General features: G+C 45.2%; 1 protein-coding gene across 1 annotated transcript in view; it reads right to left on the bottom strand.

Moving 5' to 3' along the window:
• Nucleotides 1-22,258, bottom strand: part of LOC117502059 (SUN domain-containing protein 2-like) — a 112,363-nt gene that overhangs the window by 58,221 nt on the left and 31,884 nt on the right. The window contains exons 4-7 of the mRNA XM_034161049.1: nt 21,865-22,044; nt 21,437-21,544; nt 14,700-14,774; nt 5,534-5,682 (exon numbers count right to left, since the gene is read on the bottom strand). Of these exons, the coding sequence (XP_034016940.1) occupies nt 5,534-5,682; nt 14,700-14,774; nt 21,437-21,544; nt 21,865-22,044 (512 nt within the window). The remainder of the gene's footprint in view (nt 1-5,533; nt 5,683-14,699; nt 14,775-21,436; nt 21,545-21,864; nt 22,045-22,258) is intronic.

Genomic DNA, 22,258 nt, shown 5'->3' with positions numbered 1-22,258 from the left:
ATATGATGGGTTTGTGAGGGAGTTCAGAACAGTGTTCGATCACCCAAATAGAGGAGAGACCGCTTCAGCCGTGCTGCTGTCAATGAGACAGGGGCGCCGGAGCGCAGCTGCCTATGCAGTCGACTTCCGCATCGCGGCTGCGAGGTCCGGCTGGAATAGCACTGCCCTCCGCGCCGCCTTTGTAAACGGACTGTCGTTGGTCCTAAAGGAGCACCTGGTGGCTAAGGACGAACCGCGAGATTTAGATGGGCTTATTGATCTAGTTATACGATTAGACAATCGGTTAGAAGAATGCCGTCGGGAACGAGACGAAGGGCGTGGCCGGGCACGCGCCGTCCCTCTCCCTTCCGGTTCCAACCGCAACCCGCCCTCCCCACGCTCCACGGCCCCTACGCTCCGTGTGGTTACAGCTCCCCCTGCTGACGAAGCTATGGACACGAGCAGGGCCACATTTAGGGCGCCAGATAGACAGAGGAGGCTGGCCCGCGGAGCGTGTTTTGTTTGTGGCTCGATAGAGCACCAGGTAAGAGACTGCCCCGAGCGGTTAAACACCAACGCCCGCCCCTAGAGACTGGGCTAGGGGTGGGCCGAGACATTCACGTGGGACACACCCACATTGCCACACGACTCCCAGTTACAATCCTTTATGAGGATTTAACCCTGAAGGCCCCAGCACTGGTGGACACGGGCTCTGAAGGGAATCTGTTGGACAGCAGATGGGCCCGGGAGATAGGGCTCCCTCTGGTGGCGCTTACCTCGTCTGTGCAGGTGCGGGCACTAGATGGCTCCCTACTCCCTCCAATCACACATAAGACACCACCTGTAACTCTGGTGGTGTCAGGAAATCACCAGGAGGAGATCGAGTTTTTTGTGACTCCTGCTACCTCCCGTGTCATTTTAGGGTTCCCCTGGATGTTAAAACACAATCCCCGGATCGATTGGCCGTCCGGGGTAGTGATTCAGTGGAGCGAGACCTGCCATCGGGTATGTTTAGGTTCCTCTGTTCCTCCCGGTTCCCAGGCTAAGGAGGAGGTCAGAGTCCCGCCCAATCTAGGGACGGTGCCGGTGGAGTACCATGACCTTGTAGATGTGTTCAGTAAGGATCTGGCGCTCACCCTTCCCCCCCACCGTCCGTATGATTGTGCCATTGATTTGGTTCCAGGCGTTGAGTTCCCGTCCAGCAGGCTGTACAACCTCTCACGGCCTGAGCGCGAATCAATGGAGACCTACATCCGGGACTCTTTAGCTGCCGGGTTGATCCGGAATTCCACTTCCCCGATGGGTGCAGGTTTCTTTTTTGTGGGAAAAAAGGATGGCGGACTACGTCCATGCATTGATTACCGGGGGCTGAACGAGATCACGGTTCGTAACCGATAACCATTGCCCTTGTTGGATTCAGTGTTCACGCCCCTGCATGGAGCCCAAATATTCACGAAGCTAGACCTTAGAAATGCGTATCACCTGGTTCGGATCTGGAAGGGAGACGAGTGGAAGACGGCATTTAACACCCCGTTAGGTCACTGAGTACCTGGTCATGCCGTTCGGCCTCACAAACGCCCCCGCGACGTTCCAAGCATTGGTTAATGATGCCTTGCGGGATTTCCTGCACCGATTCGTCTTCGTATATCTAGACGATATCCTCATCTTTTCTCCGGATCCTGAGACTCATGTCCGGCATGTACGTCAGGTCCTGCAGCGGTTGTTGGAGAACCGGCTGTTTGTGAAGGGCGAGAAGTGCGAGTTTCACCGCACTTCTTTGTCCTTCCTGGGGTTCATCATCTCCCCCAACTCCGTTGCTCCTGATCCGGCCAAGGTTGCGGCGGTGAGAGACTGGCCCCAACCCACTAGCCGTAGGAAGCTGCAACAGTTCCTCGGCTTTGCAAATTTCTACAGGAGGTTCATTAAGGGCTACAGTCAGGTAGTTAGCCCCCTGACAGCCCTGACCTCACCAAAAGTCCCCTTCACCTGGTCGGATCGTTGCGATGCCGCGTCAAGGAGTTGAAACGGCGCTTCTCGTCTGCACCCGTTCTGGTGCAGCCCGATCCTAGTCGCCAGTTAGTGGTTGAAGTGGACGCCTCGGACTCAGGGATAGGAGCTGTGCTTTCCCAGAGTGGGAAGACCGATAAGGTTCCTCACCCGTGTGCCTATTTTTCCCGCAGGTTGACCCCGGCCGAACGGAACTATGACGTCGGCAATCGAGAACTCCTTGCGGTGAAAGAGGCTCTTGAAGAGTGGAGACATCTGTTGGAGGGAACGTCCGTGCCATTCACGGTTTTCACTGACCACCGGAACCTGGAGTATATCAGGACCGCCAAGCGGCTGAACCCCAGGCAAGCCCGCTGGTCACTGTTCTTCGGCCGTTTTGACTTCCGGATCACCTACCGTCCCGGGACCAAGAACCAGAAATCGGATGCCTTGTCCCGGGTACATGAAGATGAAGTCAAAACGGAGTTGTCGGATCCACCGGAACCCATCATCCCGGAGTCCACTATCGTGGCCACCCTCACCTGGGACGTAGAGAGAACCGTCCGGGAGGCCCTGGCACGAAGCCCGTACCCCGGGACTGGGTTGAAGAACAGACTCTACGTCCCACCAGAAGCTAGGGCTGCAGTCTTGGACTTCTGTCACGGCTCTAAGCTCTCCTGTCATCCAGGGGTGCGAAGAACCATGGCAGTTGTCCGGCAGCGCTTCTGGTGGGCGTCCCTAGAGGCTGACGTCCGGGATTATATCCAGGCCTGCACCACCTGCGCCAGGGGCAAGGCTGACCATCGCAGGGCTTCGGGACTGCTCCAGCCGCTGCCCGTGCCTCATCGCCCCTGGTCCCACATCGGCCTGGATTTTGTCACGGGCCTCCCGCCGTCCCAGGGCAATACCACCATCCTCACGATAGTGGACCGATTCTCCAAGGCGGCCCACTTCGTGGCCCTCCCGAAGCTCCCGACGGCCCAGGAGACAGCGGACCTCCTGGTCCACCACGTCGTCCGGCTGCATGGGATACCATCGGACATCGTTTCGGATCATGGTCCCCAGTTCTCCTCGCAAGTCTGGAGGAGCTTCTGCCGGGAACTGGGGGCCACGGTGAGTCTCTCATCCGGGTATCATCCCCAGACCAACGGGCAAGCAGAACGGGCCAATCAGAAGGTGGAGCAGGCCCTGCGTTGCGTGACAGCCGGGCACCTGGCGGCCTGGAGTACCCATCTGGCCTGGATCGAGTATGCCCATAACAGCCAGGTGTCGGCAGCCACCGGCCTCTCCCCTTTCGAGGTGTGTCTGGGGTACCAACCTCCTTTGTTTCCGGTGGTTGAGGGAGAGGTCGGTGTGCCCTCGGTCCAGGCCCACCTACGGAAGTGCCGTCGGGTGTGGCGTGCCGCCCGTTCTGCCTTGCTGAAGGCCCGGATGAGGACGAAGGCCCATGCAGACCGTCGGCGGACCCCGGCCCCTACGTACCGGCCAGGGCAGGCAGTGTGGTTGTCTACAAAGGACATACCCCTTCAAGTGGACTCCCCTAAACTGCAGGACCGGTACATCGGTCCGTTCAAGATCATCAAGGTACTCAGTCCAGCCGCAGTGAGGCTTCAGCTTCCGGCCTCACTGCGGATCCATCCCGTTTTCCACGTGTCCCGGATCAAGCCCCATCACACCTCACCCCTCTGTACTCCCGGTCCGGCACCACCTCCTGCCCGGATCATCGATGGCGAGCCGGCTTGGACTGTGCGCCGACTTTTGGATGTCCGTAGGATGGGCCGGGGCTTCCAGTATTTGGTGGACTGGGAGGGGTACGGACCTGAAGAACGCTCCTGGGTGAAGAGGAGCTTCATCCTGGACCCGGCCCTCCTGGCCGATTTCTACCGCCGCCACCCGGACAAGGAGGCGCCCGTTGAGGGGGGGGGTCCTGTTGTGTGGGCCGCCAGAAGAGGAGGTACTGCTGGCCCACCACCAGAGGGCGCCCTGTCTGGAGTGCGGGCTCCAGGCACCAGAGGGCGCAGCCTCCTCACAGGAGCAGCCAGGGTGACAGCTGTCACGCATCACCTGCAACAGCTGTTACCAATCATCTGATCGGCAGGAGTATATCAGCAGGACGACGTCTCCACCTCTTTGCCGAGATATCGTTTCTACCGAGAAGGTAACGTGCTCAGCTGACTGTTTAACAGTGATCTTTGTGACTTTTGTGCATTGCTCTGAGAGTATTTTCCAATGAGAGGTGGAGGTAACTTACCTGCCGTTCGGATTCCTGGGTGCGAACACGCCCTCCTTTAATTGTCCTTTGTTCCTTGCCAGCAGTACCAGGTCCGACACGCGGAGGCAGTGGCCACCTGGGAGTTCGGGACTTGGCGGCTCCAGTATTCCCGGGGTCTGGTGGCGGAGGAAACCGTGTGGTTCCGGTTCTACTTTGGAGAGGCGTCTCCTATCTTCGAGCCTGCCCACACGACACCTGTGTGAATTTGACTTTGTCCATTATTGTAATCTGTTGTACTTGTTGTGCATATTCACAACAGTAAAGTGTGTTATTTGACCTATTCCATTGTCCGTTCATTTGCGCCCCCTGTTGTGGGTCCGTGTTCCTACACTTTCCCAACAACAATTAAACTACATGAAATTCATGAAGAATGAAAAGACTTAAAGCATTTCAAAAACCACAGCTAAAGCTTGTAGAATATTTTGAAAATAATGGTAAAATATCAATAACCTACCTTATAGTAAAAAAGTCACTTATATTCTTGTGTAAATTCCTCTAAATCCATTCAAAGCTACAATGTCTTTTTCCAATGAAAGAAAGTCTAAATTAATTTTAAAACTCACATAATCTTGTCTGAAATTCTGTTTAAACAGCACAATGCTTATTTTCCAGGAGAAAAAAAATTCTTACTATGTTTCCTGATGGTACAAGATGCAGTTCACCTTTCCCGTTTCTTTTATCTTTTGGATGTGTTCATGAAAATGACTTTAAATTCAAGCCAGTCCCATGTCCATGGATTCTTGAGTCCTTATCAAACTTTGTCACACTGTCTTTCTAGCCATCCTCCCTCTGTCTGACGTCGCTCTGTGATACAGACATGCCACAAAATTCTTCTTTTAAAAATTTGATGGCTTCTAAAAGTATGCGATATCCACATGCTACGTTTAGCTTAACAGTGTCATGTAGCAGGCACACAGCGTCGTTGTAGCAACCAACCAGTCCCACTTTATGACAACGGTTCTAACAGCCACGATGTTTGTCTTCATTATGAAGTCATTTATACCAACCAATCACAAATATTTTGCTGATCAATATATGATCAACATATTAGATAATCAACCTTGACTCCTGGGTTGTTGAGATATACAAGGTGATTTCCTATACCTTTGGCCACACTACTACAAACTTTAATCACCTCTAGATATATAAGTAGTATTTGTTCAAGTTTAAAGGAAATCCACCCAGCTGTTTTTGATTTACAGACACACACACAGGGTAATAACACATTCTAGACATCTAACCAAGCAACCAATGAACAAACCCACGAATAAGCAATGGGATGCAGGTGAAACGTACCACAACACATGTAGCCTTCACTGTGTTAGGTTGAAGAGGATAAGAGGCAGAAGAATCTGGATGATTCTGGTGTTGTGTCTGTGGTGAGGTCTTCACAGCAGCCATGTGGGAGATATAGGAGGTCAAGAAGGGAAGGAGGAACCAAAGACCTGGAGAAAATGGGGAATATTGCTTGAAGAACCAGAGCGGAAACATGCTGAATCCACAGTTACTAAAAATCAGCTGCACTTGTTGAAGCTAGTGGAATTTACTGAAAATTAATGAGACAAATAGTGTGCAATGAGAGCACAAAAGTAACATGTATTAAAAAGACTGGAAGCAGTGGGAAATTTCATAACATGCAACAAAACTCTTATACCTCAAACATAAAACTGGAGAGTAATCCACAAAGCTAGGTACTGGGACTGCACAATTTGATGAAAAAGTCACATATTGTGATTAGAAAATTTTGTGATTTGTGTCTGAGATGTGATGAAAGTAAAATTGTTGAGACAGAAACAGTTCTTGTAATTTTGCCTCTGTATATCACCACATCAGAGTTGAAAAGTGTGAAAGAGTGGGAAAGCAGGTCATTTGCAAGTGATTTAGCACCAGCTTGTCCACAAACATGAGGGGAAGCAGAGGGGCAGCCACATATCCGGCCATGCCCCAGTCCAGTCACGAACAGCTCGGATCACTGGGCAAACTGAAAATCCACAGTGCTTCTGTAACGCTTTGTCTAGGCAGGATTCTGACTTAGAGGCGTTCAGTCATAATCCCACAGATGGGAGCTTCGCACCGTTGGCTCCTCAGCTAAGCACATACACCAAATGTCTGAATCTGTAGTTCCTCTCGTACTGAACGAGAGTACTACTGAGACAACATATCATCAGTAGAGTAAAACTAACCTGTCTCACAACGGTCTAAACCCAGCTCATGTTTCCTATTAGTGGGTGAACAATCAAATGCTTGGTGAGTTCTGCATCACAATGATAGGAAGAGATGACATCAAAGGATCGAAAAGCAACATCACTATGAACGCTCAGCTGCCACAAGCCAGTTATCCCTGTTGTAACTTTTCTGACACCTCCTGCTTAAAACCTAAAAAGTCAGAAGGATTGTGAGACCCCACTTTCACGGTCTGTATTCATGCTGAAAATCAAGATCAAGCGAGCTTTTGTCCTTCTGCTCCACGGGAGATTTCTGTCCTCCCTGAGCTCGCCTCAGGGAGGACATACATACATATTATACATACAGTAGTGTTCAGAATCATAGTAGTGCTATGTGACTAAAAAGATTAATCCAGGTTTTGAGTATATTTCTTATTGTTACATGGGAAACAAGGTACCAGTAGATTCAGTAAATTCTCACAAATCCAACAAGACCAAGCATTCATGATATGCACACTCTTAAGGCTATGAAATTGGGCTATTAGTAAAAAAAAAAAAAAAAAAAGTAGAAAACTGTAGACAAAAATGGTATGTAAACAGTTGAAAAGTCAGTATTTTTATTAATTTACTTTTTTGTGCATTTGTTGTGTTTGTGAACACAAATAGTGAGCCATTAGCTCAGTTAAACTGTGACTATTAATTCTGTGATTTACTGCTTTTGTTAAAGATGATGACTGTGTTTGAGATTTGATTTGATTTTATTTTTTGTGCGTTCATTTTGTGTAATGTTTACAAAGGTGACAGGGGTGAGCCGTTTCTGTTACAGTTTATAAATATAATACAGAGATAAACTGTGACTATTAATACTGTGATTTCCTGCTTTTGATAAAGATGACAGTGTTTGTGGTTTTATTTTATTTTTTCGTTATTCCATATTCAGCTGGAGAACTGCTGTACACAGACGTTAGGTGGCTCAGCAGAGGTAACTTTCTGGAACAGTTTAATGAATTGTTGCCCAAAACTAAAAAATTATGAAACGTTCAAACCGTGAATATGTGCTGAATATGCACAGCTTTTGAATTTAGCCTTTCTTATTTCTTGCCTCCTCTCAGTGCCAGAAGTCCCACTAAGGTAGGAAACAACTTTTCCAACTTTAATTAGGTGTTGTGTAATTTGAGTTGTTTGTTGTTGTGTTGTTTCAGGTCAGTCCTAATTCTACTTGTGCTTATTCTTTGCACATTTACTTCAATAATGCATTATTATTGTTAAAACTTTATCTTTGTGCCAGGAAATTGTGTTATTATATTGGTGCACAATAAATTGTGGCTACGCTATGGCATTCAATATGGTTTGATAGATCTCGATAAACTGTCAACTTTAAAAGTAGATCTTGGTTCAAAAAAGGTTGGGCACCCCTGCTGCAGGATCTCAAACCCAGATTTATTTGTGAGGATCAAATGAGCCAGCATGAATAACAATCTTCTTAATATGTGGGCGTGCAGACATAATGTCTGGTAGCATAACTGCCATGTCTCTGACTGATGTGTTATTCACAGTTAGATTTTCAGTCCTGGGTCAGTCCTGGGTCAGAACACCAGTCAGTATCTGGTGTGGCCACCATTTGCCTCACAGCAGAGTTGAACAGCAGCCAGATGTTAGCATTTGCCCACTAAAGTCGGTAGCGACAACGAACTGCAGTCAGGTCGAGACCCCGATGAGGACGGCGAGCATGCAAATCAGCTTCCCTGAAATAATTGTAAAGCAGCATGTAAAAAGGGTCATCAGCGCTGTACTGTTTGAGAAAACCTCCACACTTTAACATTGACCACACCATTATGACTATGTTTGGCTGGCTAACAAACAAGACGAACTTAAGTTGCTCATCAATAGCAGACAAGTAATCGCCGATTGCTCCATCTTGTGCTTCACCGAAACATGGCTCAACGCAGACATCCCAGATTCTGCGGTCCATCTAGATGGCTTCACGCTTTATCGCGCTGACCGCACCAAAGCCTCGATGAAATCCAAAGGAGGCGGCCTATGTTTCTATGTGAACCAACGGTGGGGTACTGACACAACAATGATTTCGCAGACCTGCTCCTCAGCCCTGGAGACACTCGCCATCAAATGCAGACCATTTCATCTGCCAATGGAATTGACTTCTATCATCCTGGTTGCCGTATATATTCCACCTCAGGCTTCAAGTTCCGAAGCGGCCCAGCAACTGTCTGCTCAAATTATGGTAATTGAAAACTTGCACCCAGATTCTACTGTGTTGGTCTCAGGGGACTTTAACCACATCAACCTGAGACAATCGCTGCCACGGTTTAAACAGCAGATCCGGGTGTCTACAAGGTACAATAAAATCTTAGATCAATGTTACTGTACTATTGCTAATGCCTTCCATGCAGTAGCCTGGGCGCCCCTTGGGCAATCAGACCATAACATTATCCTGTTAATGCCTGTTTACCGACAGAAACTAAAAACTGTCAAACCAACAATAAAGGCAGTCAAACAATGGTCTTCTCAAGCCATCTGTGAGCTGAGAGACTGTATGGACAATACGGACTGGTTTGCTATTAAAGAATCCTGTAATGATCTTAATAAGTTTGCTGAGGTTGTTAATGCCTATATTTATTTCTGTGAAAATGTATGTGTCCCAACCAAGATGGTGACTGTTTATAGCAATAATAAGCCATGGTTCAGTAGAGAGTTAAAATGTCTCTGGAAGAATAAGCATGATGCATTTAAGAGTGGGGACAGAAAATTATACTAGACAACAAAATATAATTTTGACAGGGCCGTTAGGAAAGCTAAAATAGATTACAAACAGAAGCTAGAAGGCAAACTTATGGCTAAGGATAGCAAAGGGGTATGGGAAGGTGTAAGGCAGATAACCAATTATGCAAGCAAAAAATCTGTAGTCAGTGAGGACTCTGAGCTGCCTGATAGGCTCAACGAGTTCTATTGTCGCTTTGATAAGGAACAGGATGTTACTGCACAAACACTAAGTACCCCCCCGAATCCCCCCTCTATTATCATAGAGCATGAAGTAAGGCTCCTGTTACAAAAACAAAACAGTAGGAAAGCTGCAGGCCCTGACCTTGTATCATCTGCCACTATAAAGTTCTGTGCTAATGAACTGGCCTCAGTTTTTACTGACATCTTTAATTGGTCTCTGAGGCAAAACAGTGTCCCTGCTTGTTTTAAATCTGCTGTTATCATTCCCGTGCCTAAGAAACCAAATATTAGCTGCCTTAATCATTACAGACCTGTTGCTTTAACGCCTGTGGTTATGAAACTCTTTGAGCAACTAGTATGTGATCGCCTGTCTAAACTGGCCAGATTGGACTCTGGTCAGTTTACATACAGGGCAAATAGGTCTGTTGACGATACTGTGTCCATGTGTTTACATTTCATCCTGCAACACCTTGAGACCCCAGGCAACTACGCTAAGGTTCTTTTCATAGACTATAGTTCTGCTTTTAATACAATCTTACCCAGCAAACTCTTTTATAAGCTGCAGCAAATAGGAATTCATAGTTCCCTTTGTCATTGGATACTTGACTTTTTAACACAGCGCTCCCAAGTGGTCAAAATCCACAATAACACCTCCAAGGTTAAATAAATAAGCACTGGTGCTCCCCAGGGATGCCTGTTGTCACCTCTTTTATATTCCTTGTACACAAATGACTGCACATCACAAACTGATACTGTGAAAATGTTTAAATTTGCAGATGACACTACACTAGTGGGTCTAATTTCTGGTGAGGACGATAGTGCCTATAGAAATGAGGTCCACTCACTCATACAGTGGTGTCACATCCATAATCCAGAGTTAAATGTAGCGAAAACCAAGGAGTTAGTGGTTGACTTTCGCAGACAAAAGACGGCATCCCTGCCATTGCACATTAATGGATTGGAGGTGGAACGTGTGAACAGTTTTAAATTCCTGGGCACTACGATAGATTCCTCCCCGAAATGGGATGAGAACCTTACTTGCATCACCAAAAAAGCACACCAAAGACTCTTCCTACGCCAGCTGAGGAGGTTTGGGATAGCCAGTAAGGGGATGCTGCTGTTTTACCAAGCAGCTATTGAAAGTGTCCTGACATTTTCCATCACTGTCTGGTATGGCAACTCCACTGCTCAACAAAGGATGCAGATGGATAGGATAGTCCACACAGCCTCAAAGATCATTGGCTGTGAACTCCCTCCCATCTCTACTATTTACGAAACACGTACGAGGTCTATTAGAAAAGTATCCGACCTTATTATTTTTTTCAAAAACCATATGGATTTGAATCACGTGTGATTGCGTCAGTCAAGCTTGAACCTTCGTGCGCATGCGTGAGTTTTTTCACGCCTGTCGATTGCGTCATTCGCCTGTGAGCAGGCTTTGAGTGAGGAGTGGTCCACCCCTCTCGTCGTTTTTTTCATTGTTTAGGAATGGCTCAGAGACTGCCGCTTAGCTTGATCAAAATTTTTTCAGAAACTGTGAGGGACATCAAAGTGGACACCATTCGAGAAATTCAGATGGTTTTTGGTGAAAATTTTATGGGCTTCAAAGAGATTACAGAGTATTACTGTCGCTTTAAGGATGGCCCAGAGCGACTGGTGGTGCGCCGCGCTCCGAAGCCGCCATCGACAGGCTGAGCGACCATTTCATTTCTAAACGGATGGCTGTATGGATTCGTGATCATCGTGTGCAATTTCTCTGGTTATCACAAGAGCTGGACATCAACCATTTTCCGGCAGATTTCACTTTTAACAAGAGATTTTGTCATGGAAAGCCGAGCGGAGGCTTCGCGCGTCACGATGGATTCGCTACTGGAGCGAGACAAAACCACCTCCATTTTTGTCTCACAGGACGGCTTTGAGATGCCGTTCAGACAGCTGTCGGTGGTTTTTCCATCGAGTGATTATCCGAGAAATTGTGGATGTGCCTGGACATGCCAGAACATGTCCTGTGAGGCTTCATCACGGCGTTGCTTTGCGCCATGCGGCACCACCGCAACGCGTGAAGCCTCCTCTCCTCTTTCCATGACAAAAACTCCTGTAACAGTGGAATGTGCCGTTCATTTCCAAACTGGATGCTGTGTTTTATCCGGAATGTCATCTGACTAGCACAGGAATTGTGAAAAAACGTGGACATCAGCCCTTTTTCGGCACATTGAGACAGACGTGCGGAGGAATTCCACGCGTTGCGGTGGTGCCGCATGGCGCAAAGCAACGCCGTGATGAAGCCTCACAGGACATGTTCTGGCATGTCCAGGCACATCCACAATTTCTCGGATACTTTTCTAATAGACCTCATATCTGTCGGAAAGGGTTGAAGATCCTACTAGATCAGTCACATCCAGCTAAATCCCTTTTCAACATCCTCCCATCAGGTAAAAGGTTGAGAGCCATAACCATTAAAACATCACGCTTTCTCAACAGCACCTACTGCACAGCCATTAAGCACCTAAATAGTTCTACCCTGCACCAGCACCTTATGAAAGTAGGTTTTTATGACTATGACTGAGCTCATATACATTGTTGTATTTCTTTATCTTTTAATATATTTATTTATTTAGCATTTTAGTGCAATATGTCCATTTTGTATCTGCTGCATACTGTACTACTGCACTTAGCACTTTAACAAGTCACTGCTGAGTCTGTGTTTGCACTTGACACTTTAACCTGACTCAGGTTAAGGGGGTCTATTTTTTTTTTTTATTCTTCAGATATAATGTGTGTGATTTTATGTGGAGTATTGTGTGTATGCTTATGCTTTTTATGTCTCTTGTTTATGAGCACACTGAAACAAATCCCTAGCAACTTGCATTGGTTGCATGGCAATAAAGTATTGAATCTTGCCAGTGGGTCAAGGAATTCCCCACAAACCGCCCACAGTCCGTGAAACTTGGCCCCCACTTTTCCTCCACCATTACACTCAGCACCGGTTTCCCTCAAGGCTGCGTACTGAGCCCCCTCCTGTTCACCCTTTACACACACGACTGCTCTCCGATCCATCCCACAAACACCATCCTAAAGTTTGCGGATGATACCACCGTGATTGAGCTCATCTCAGGGTGGGATGAGACCGACTACAGAGACGAAGTCAATCGACTGTCAGCGTGGTGTTCAGCTGACAAACCTGCCGCTGAACATCACAAAAACAAAAGAAATAATCCTGGACTTCAGGAAGAACAGGGCTGACCCAGCCCCGCTCTACATCCAAGGGGACTGTGTGGAAAGGTTCAGCTCCATCAGGTTCCTGGGAGTGCAGCTCTCTGACAGCCTCTCCTAGACTGCCAACACCACAGTGGTGATGAAGAAAACCCTGCAGCGACTCCACTTCCTGAGGGTGCTCACAAGAAAATCTGGAGGAGAAGCTGCTGGTGTTGTTCTACAGAGCCACCATCGAGAGCATCCAGACGTACTGCATCACAGTGTGGTACGGGGGGTGCACAGCAGCAGACAGGAGAGCGCAGCAGAGGGTGATCAAAACGGCCCAGGGGATCACTGGCTGCTCTCTGCCCAGCCTGGAGGACATTGCCAGCTCTCGCTACCTCACCAGAGCTGCCAGCATCAGCAAAGACACATCCCACCCCAGCAACCACCTGTTTGACCTACTACCCTCCAGCCGACGGTATAGGTCAATCAAAACTAGGACAAACAGACTCAGGGACAGCTTTCTCCCCAGAGCGATCACTGCACTGAACAATAATAATAAACAACAATAACAAATCACTCTAATCTGCACCTTTCAAGTTTCTTGTGCAATATCTGTAAACCATGTGCAATATGATTCCACAGTTGTATATAATTCTCATTTTACTTGGGCCACATTTTATTTTACCTTATGTTTATATTAGTTGTACATATACTCAATAATTTACCGTTAAATTTCACTATCTTTTATATTGGCTAAAAATCACTTGCACCACGGAAAGCACCTTTTTGGAGTTACACTCAAATCTCGTAATGCAAATTACAATGACAATAAAGGCAATTCTGATTCTGATTCTTCTGATTCAGTTGCAGCAGATTACTTCTTCTATCATAAAGGATGGCTCCCACCATCTGCACAGTGATTTTAAACTCCTCCAGACGGAGGTTTTCAGTCCCAAGGTGTAGAACAAAGCAAAACAGAAGTAGCTTTGTTCCCGCTGCTATCATTGAACTGAATAAGCAGTAGCAGCTATTGCACCTGGATTTTTTTTTTACTGTCTTTTACTGATCTGTTCTTTTTAGGTGCCCTGGACTTGTCGGAACCTTGAGCACTTTTATGCTTTATCTGTACTTTCACCTTTATTTTTATTCAGTTATTTTAATGGTATTTTATTGGTAACATAATTTTATGTCAAATATGTGGTGTAACAGTGTGTTTCCTGTATTTGGCTTGATGCTGGATGTCTACCTCGCTGGCTGCAAACAAATCTACCTATGGGTATAAATGAAGTAACCTGTTACCTGTTCCATGAGAAGATTTCTGACAGTTTGTGCAGAAATTCTGCAACCTTATTATTGCAGTAGCTGTCTGGGTGGTTTGGTCGTGAACATGCTGGATGTGGAGGTTCTGGACTGGTGCGGTTACATGTGGTCTGCGGTTGTGAGGCCGGTTGGATGTACTGCTAAATTCTCAGAACCATCTTTGGAGACGTCTTATGGTAAAGAACTGAGTATTCAATTCACGGGCAACAGCTCTGGTGGACATTCCTGCAGTCAGCATGCCAACGGCACGCTCTGTCAAAACTTGCAACATCTGTGGCATTGGCTTTGTGACAAAACTGAACATTTCAGAGTGGCCTTTTATTGTGGCCAGCCTAAGGCACACCTGCGTAATAATCATGCTGTCTAATCAGCATCTTGATATGCCACACCAGTGAGGTGGGATGGATTATCTCAGCGAAGGAGAAGTGCTCACTAACACAGATTTGGACAGATTTGTGAACAACATGCAAGAGAAATAGGTCTTTTGTGTGTATAGAAAATGTTTTAGATCGTTGAGTTCAGCTCATAAAAAATGGGAGCAAAAACAAAAGTGTCGCGTTTATAGTTTTCTTAAGTGTACATGTGTGTGTATGTCTGTCTGTCTGTGTGGTGAAAATGATGTCAGTGCAGAGTTTATTGCCTTTTCTACTAACATGCTTAATGTTGACAACATTTGGATTTTAACAGTGCAGCATACACTGACCACAGCAGGCCAGAAATACAATTAATTCATTGACTTAAATCACAGCCTTTGATGATTGTTAACTTTGAAACTGTGAATGAGATGTGATTAATTGTGCAGCTCTATAACTTACTGAGAATGACAATGATGAGGAGGAGAAAAAAGCCACATGCCTTCTTTGTACGGCTGCTGGCTGACACCTGAGCAGCTGTGAAGAAAAGAAAAGTTGATTTACAGGGATCATTTTGGGATGGGTATTGATAAGATTTTATCAATATCTATGCCATTATCGATTCTGCTTATCGATCTGATTCCTTATCGATTCCCTTATCGATACCGCTTGTGAATTTCTGTGTACTAAAAGTAGGCTTTACAGGTTTTCTATGTCAGCAACATTTTATTCAGCCTTAAAGTAAATAAATATGAAATTGGTCACTGTATCCTTGATCTCTGGACATAAATAAAAATGAACAAAATCTGTAGTTTTTGTCAAAAGCATTTCCTTTCAGACATTTTGGAATGAATGTCTCTCCTTACCTCTGAGCTGAGCTCAGCCAGCTGCTGCATGTCAGCAGCCGGCAGAACGTCTTATTTTGGGAGGAAAAAATGTTTTGATTGATTGCAATGTCTTTGTATTACAACATTTGGAAAGAGGTGTCACTTGATTTAAACAGTGTTTCACTTTGAAGTTATTAATTCAGACTGGACTCTATCATTCTAACTTGACTTGGCAGAGAGCCGCGCAGCGTTTGGAGCTGTGTGAACAGAACGGAGGACTGTTCTTTCTTTCTCACAACAAGACAGGAGTCCCAATTAGTGACTTTAATCCTCACAAAAGTGACTCACAATTGACATATTCAGGGATGAAAGTGGTGAAAAACAACAACAAAAAAAGCTGTAACCCAAAATTACCCCCATCACCACTGGCACAACAATTTTTGAATTCTAGAATCTCTGAAATGCAATCTGGGACTATTCCAGACAAACTGCAGTGAGCGCAGCATCCATTTTGGTGTAAAAAAAACCCAACTTTCCTTATTCAAATTCATTCCAGTAGTATTCTGCTCTTACTAGGATGCAGCAGTTTTCTTGCTTGGCAGATAGTTCTGGAGGAAATCACTGAAGAAATTAACACATTGAAAATATGGTTTGACCGAAACAAATTGTCATTAAACTTAAATAAAATAGGGATGAAGTGGAGGTGTAAGAGTCACTAGGTGTTCACAGAAAACTGCTATTTATTTCTATATTTATTTATGTTCATTGTTAGCAGTGATGCCGGTAACGCGTTACTTAGTAACTTTTTTTTTAGTAACGAGTAATCTAACGCGTTAATCTTTCCAAATCAGTAATCAGATTAAAGTTACTTCTCCATGTCACTGTGCGTTACTATTATTTTTCATTGTGGGTCAACAGCAGCATTAAACTTGGTCTGTGGGCAGGAGGTCGGGGTTCGACTGAACTACACACTTTCAGTGAGCTGTGAGCTTTTCATCCACGGTTTTTTGCAGCTGCTCGACTCGTCCTCACCTCTTAAAGCGCGGTGATCAGCACACCTGCACTGAGCTTTACAAAGACATTTTTATACTCCTTTATTTAGAATTCTGAGCTGAGCCGCTCCGTATCGTCTCGTTAAAAACAGCTGATCCTCCGCGACGCGTCAACAACTAACACTATTTTCCACTCAAATGCACCTAAACTCTTTCTGAGGACCACATGATGTGAAAATGCAATAAAACTTTCTTACCTATAAATCTGGTGCTGTTTTCTGCATAAATAAATGTTATCCATTCTTTGTGCTGAAACGCCAAAGCAGGGGCGAATCCAGATGGAATGGGGGCGTGGGGCAGGGATGTGCCCCCCCCCCACAACACCCCTAGATTAAAGGTCCAGTTTTGAAGCCGTTTTTTACTACAGCTACTAATATTGCTTAAAATAATAATAGTTTCAACAAGTAAAATGTTTAGAGAGAATTTAAATGTTAGAAAAATGTTAGAATTTAATAGTTACATTTATAAACAATGTAGGTTTGAAATTGCAAGTTTTACTGTTACAGTGCTGTCAACAGTTAAATATGAGGTCAAGAAAGAGGTCTTTATTTTACTTTTTATAAAACAAGTATTTATTTTCATTGAAGTCAAGAAAGGGTGACTATAAAGTGAGTTTTGGCAAAACAGATATTGTCATGTTGACGTGGGTTGTTGTCGGCAGCTGGGGAAAGTAACTAAAAAAGTAACTAGTAATCTAACTTAGTTACTTTTACAATTGAGTAATCAGTAAAGTAACTAAGTTACTTTATCAAGGAGTAATCAGTAATTGGATTACTTTTGCAAAGTAACTGTGGCAACACTGATTGTTAGTTGTTTTTATATTTTCTGTTGTGTTTTTAATCAGGTTCTTTTTGTCTCTTTCTCTAAAATTGTATTGTAGCATTATTAATTATTATTACTATTATTGTTGTTGTTGCTATTATTATTATTAATAAGTGAGTCCCTTCGGCTGCTCCCTTGTTTGCACTCGGGGTCACCACAGAAAATCAAAGGTGGATCTGCATGTTGAATTGGCACAGGTTTTATGCCAGATGCCCTTCCTGACGCAACTCCACATTACATGGAACAATGTGGCAGGGGTGGGATTTGAACCCGGAACCTTCTGCACAGAAACCAAGCGCATTAGCCACTTGGCCACCACCCTGCTATTATTATTATTAATATATAAACAAAAATAAATTAAAAAAATATTGCAAAAAAGAAACTTTAAAAATGAAAATGCCATAGACATGCTAATACATTAGCATCAGTCCCGTTTCTAAGTTAGAAAATACATCTATCAACTGTTTCAGAAGACCATAACAGATCAGTTTAACATAAAAAAGGTAAATATTACTCACAGACATATGCTCTTTGGGGGTTTAGCAGGGAAAAAACAAGATAAAGCGAAATAAAACAAAGAACCAACAAAGTAGCGGGTCGGATCTGTCAGGCTCCTAGTTTGTGGGGGTGGTTTTGGTGTTCGGTTTGTCTCTTTTTCTTTTATGCTTGAGTTTACTCTGTCCTGTTGTCTCTTGCCTTCTTGTCTTGGTGGTGGGTGTCCCCTTCTGTCTGGCCACGCCCCGGTTCTGGGAGTTTCTCTACACACCTGTTCTGTGTTGCAGTTAATCACTTGGGTGCTTTATAAGCTTCACAGTTTGACTCTTTCCTTCGGCAGTTCGATGCGCCTTGTGCCTTCTTACCATCTCCGTTCTTGTATTCTTGCCTTGCTTTGTGTGCCTCATCGGTTTAATGACGACAACCTGCTTGTATTGTGACCACACATTTTGCCTGATGTTCATGATTCCGTTGCTTTGTTTGGACTGCCTATCCGTGTACCCCAGCCTGTTTACCAAGTAAATGTTTTTCCTCCACTGAGCTGTGTTCCTGCATTGTGCATTTGCATCCATCCTGTCCTGCCTATCATGCCTGATAGGATCAATGCTTCATTGCGTCAAAGAAGAGCCACACTGCAGAAACGGTTGATTACAGACCCTGCAGGGGTTCTGTAATCAACATAGAGACATGATCTTTTTCCCGACAAACACCCCCAAAATCAACGGCCGCTCTGGAGGACTGATAAGGGAATCGTTATGGTGCGTTTCCACATAAGTAAGATGCGTTACGAATGTCATTTTTCTGTCATTCGTGACACATTCCTGACATTCTTAACGCGACTTAATGCATCTGAATAGGTTTCTTAATAGTGCGTGTTGGTGCGTGATATTCTTGATATTCGTGGAGCATGTTTTTGCCTGTCAAGAAATCTTCCACGAATGTCACACACCACCCTCATTTTGCCTCATGTCACGGAGATCACAACTGAGCGTATTGATCCGTCTTGATGACTAGTGATCCTTAATAGAACGTGACCACGTTCGTAGTGGTTCCTGTGATGGTTCTTGGAGCCCAAACTGTCACGCGTTATTATGAAGTGACACGGAAACTGTCAAGTTTTGACATGACTTGTAATGCGGTGTCACATTTCACTGCACGCACGACGAATCAGTTTTCAGTCACGTGCGCACAGTTTGATGCAGTATGACGAAGAGGAACAGTGACGCGAAGTCGGCCAAGTGTCGTTCCACAGTTCCAGTTCCTGTTGTTGTAACCGATGAGCGGGAGAACGAGTCTGAGCCAGAGGAACCAGAGGAGCGAGAGGAGACTCAAGTGCAGCCAGACATCTCTGCACCTCCTCCAGTCCAGCGGAGGAAGAAGCTGCGCACAATTAAACCCTGCTAGACCGCATTCAGTTTGATTGCTGCAATATGCTGAAGGAGGACAGTGACGCCAAGTCGGCTAAAAGTCTCATTTCAGTGCTCTTCAGCGCGCTCCTGCAGATGTTCCACCTGCTGTATGTGCCTGATGTTTTGGAAAATGCGCGAGACGAGAGCAGCATGAAGCCACACATCTGGCTCTCAGTCTCCTCCTCTGCGCCACTCCATGGCACAGAGCCCAACTAAGCATGCAGTCACAAAGTTCTGCTGTGGATTAATATGGATTTTGAGGAGAAAACTTTTTTCAGCAACTGACAGTTGGATGAATATGGGAGTGTGTGTGGAGACAATTCGCCTCATTCACAACGTGACACAACTTGATGCGTTGTTGCGCAACAGCGCGCAACAACGTGGAACATTATTCTTGACCGTGCGTAATAGTTCCTGATAATTCACCAGCAACACGTGCCATTAATCGTAATGCCTGGTAACAGGTTGCAGCAGTTCCTGAGGACACTTGATGCCTCTGCCCCGAATCATCACATTCGTGATCAGCGGCTAAGAATGTTTACTTCGTGGCATTCGTGACGTGCCGTCGTTATGTGTAAACGCAGCATTAAAAAAAAAGCCTATTGATGACGACGGATCAAATCATTTCTTAATGATACCCTCGATACCCATCCCTAATCATGACGATCAAGAGTCAAGTCACATCCAGCGTTTATGAGAACTCAACCATAATACGAGGGCTGTCAATAAAGTATAGGTCCTTTTTATTTTTTCAAAAACTATATGGATTTCATTCATATGTTTTTACGTCAGACATGCTTGAACCCTCATGCGCATGCGTGAGTTTTTCCACGCCTGTCGGTGACATCATCCGCCTGTGAGCACTCCTTGTGGGAGGAGTCGTCCAGCCCCTCGTCAGAATTCCTTTGTCTGAGAAGTTGCTGAGAGACTGTCGCTTTGTTTGATCAAAATTTTTTCTAAACCTGTGAGGCACATCGAAGTGGACACGGTTTGAAAAATTAAGCTGGTTTTCAGTGAAAATTTTAACGGCTGATGAGAGATTTTGAGGTGATACTGTCGCTTTAAGGACTTCCCACGCAGCGGGACGTCGCGCAGCGGTCCCAGGCGCCGTCATCAGCCTGCTTCAAGCTGAAAACCTCCACATTTCAGGCTCTATTGATCCAGGACGTCGTGAGAGAACAGAGAAGTTTCAGAAGAAGTCGGTTTCATCCGGATATTCCACTGTTAAAGGAGATTTTTTTTAATGAAAGACGTGCGGACAGGTCCGCGCATCGGGACGCAGCCGGCGCAGTGCGGCAGCACAGGAAAAACACCTCTGTGTTGATAACCATTTGTAAAATCCAGGCGGCTTTTGATGGCTTTCAGTGGAGTGAGTATCTGAGAAATTGTTTAACAGTTGGGCATGTTCCAACTTGTCCTTAAGGCTTCCAACAGAGGTGTTTTTCCTGTGGCGGAGCATCGCGGCGGCTGCGAGCCGACGCTGCAATCCGTCCGCACGTCTTTCATTAAAAAAAATCTCCTTTAACAGTGGAATATCCGGATAAAATGCTGAAACCGACTTCTTCTGAAACTTCTCTGTTCTCTCACGACGTCCTGGATCAATAGAGCCTGAAATGTGGAGGTTTTCAGCTTGAAACAGGCTGATGACGCCGCCTGAGAGCGCTGCGCGACGTCTCGCACCGTGGGAAGTCCTTAAACCGACAGTATCACCTCAAAATCTGTCATCAGCTGTTAAAATTTTCACCGAAAACCAGCTTAATTTTTCGAACCGTGTCCACTTCGATGTGCCTCAAAGGTTTAGAAAAAATTTTGATCAAACAAAGTGCCAGTCTCTCAGCAACTTCTCAGACAAAGGAATTCCGACGAGGGGCTGGACGACTCCTCCCACAAGGAGTGCTCACAGGCGAATGACGTCACCGACAGGCGTGGAAAAACTCACGCATGCGCACGAGGGTTCAAGCATGTCTGACGTAAAAACATATGAATGAAATCCATATAGTTTTTGAAAAAAATAAAAGGACCTATACTTTATTGACAGACCTCGTACAGGTGAACCTTGTTAACTTGCGTAAGCATAAGTGGCATTTCTGCTTTACTCACGGTCGATTTTTGGACCCTGAACATTTTGAGTACTGTACTGTACGGAGAAAAGAATCAGACCGAGGTGTAAGTAAACATGCAAAAAACACCAAGGTCTGATATCCCTGTATAGCAAGCGACGTTAAGAATTTGTTTGTTATATGTCTGTTATACATATAAACACGGAAACTTACAATATCACCCGAATATGCTGGTGACAGTGTTGAGCTTGTTCACTTTCTTCACCTCCATGAAGAACTTGCTAACAGATGGTCCAGTCATTAGCTGGTAAGCTTTCAATCCGTGTCTTTTTTCTGATGCTGTTTAGATATTTATGGAGTATGTTCATGTTTGACTTGGTTTTTCTAATCATGTTTTTAGTTTCCTGGTATGTAACGAAAATTTGCGTTGTCACGATAATATCCGACTGGTAATCAGCCAATCAGAGTGTGCGTTGTGTCGCAGCCATATAATAAAACAGCATATACAAACAAGTACCTCGATAGAGGCCATACCTAAAGCAGCCAGCTGCATTATTCTTTCTTGTGCTGCTGCAGCTGTCAATGGCACAGAGTCTACACAGTGGCACACAGGAGAGATGGAAGTCACTGGGTAGTTTACACCTGCAAGTTAACAGTTTGCTAAGAAAGATTTTTTGATATTTTAATGGACAATGGATGGATTAGATTTCACAACTGGACAAAACATACAAAATGTATCCACTCAACACTTCCATCAGGAAAACTATCCAAACCTAAGCTTATTATCATAGTTGCACACATTTTAACATACAAAAACTTTAGTAAATTGGGTCCTTAGTACTTTATTTGAATCTACTATACAATAACACAGAAGTCCTTTTTGATACATTAGAAAACAGACGATATAATACAAAGAGACCACATGATACAGCTGAGAAGGAAGGTGGATGGCTCATACTTACCCATCACTCTTAAGATGATATTACGACACCTCACACCAAATCCATTACTGGGAGCATTGCTGATGCTGGCGGTTGCTGCTGGTTTCCTGCTAGTGCCCTCGGAGGAGGAATAACCTGAACTGTCAATGCCAACGTGACTCAGCTCCTTCTGGAAAGGTTTTCGAAGTAATCCTGGCCTACCTATCAAGGAAACCACACACAGCTATCAGTATCAGTTGGCTCTTTCTTATAAAAAAACCCCATTATATTTTATTATTATAATAGCCAAGTGGCCTCTGTGTGCATGCATACATGTGTATGGCTTTAATCCCAGAGAAACCAGGCAGAGCTGACATTGCCATTTGGTATGCTTATGTATTTTGGGTCAAGGATAAACGCTGCCAAAACAGAACGG

The sequence above is a fragment of the Thalassophryne amazonica genome, chromosome 20 (assembly GCF_902500255.1).
Source record: "Thalassophryne amazonica chromosome 20, fThaAma1.1, whole genome shotgun sequence".
Classification (NCBI taxonomy): Eukaryota; Metazoa; Chordata; class Actinopteri; order Batrachoidiformes; family Batrachoididae; genus Thalassophryne; species Thalassophryne amazonica.
The sequence above is the reverse complement of the archived record's forward strand: the minus strand, read 5'-3'. Positions and strand labels throughout refer to the sequence as shown.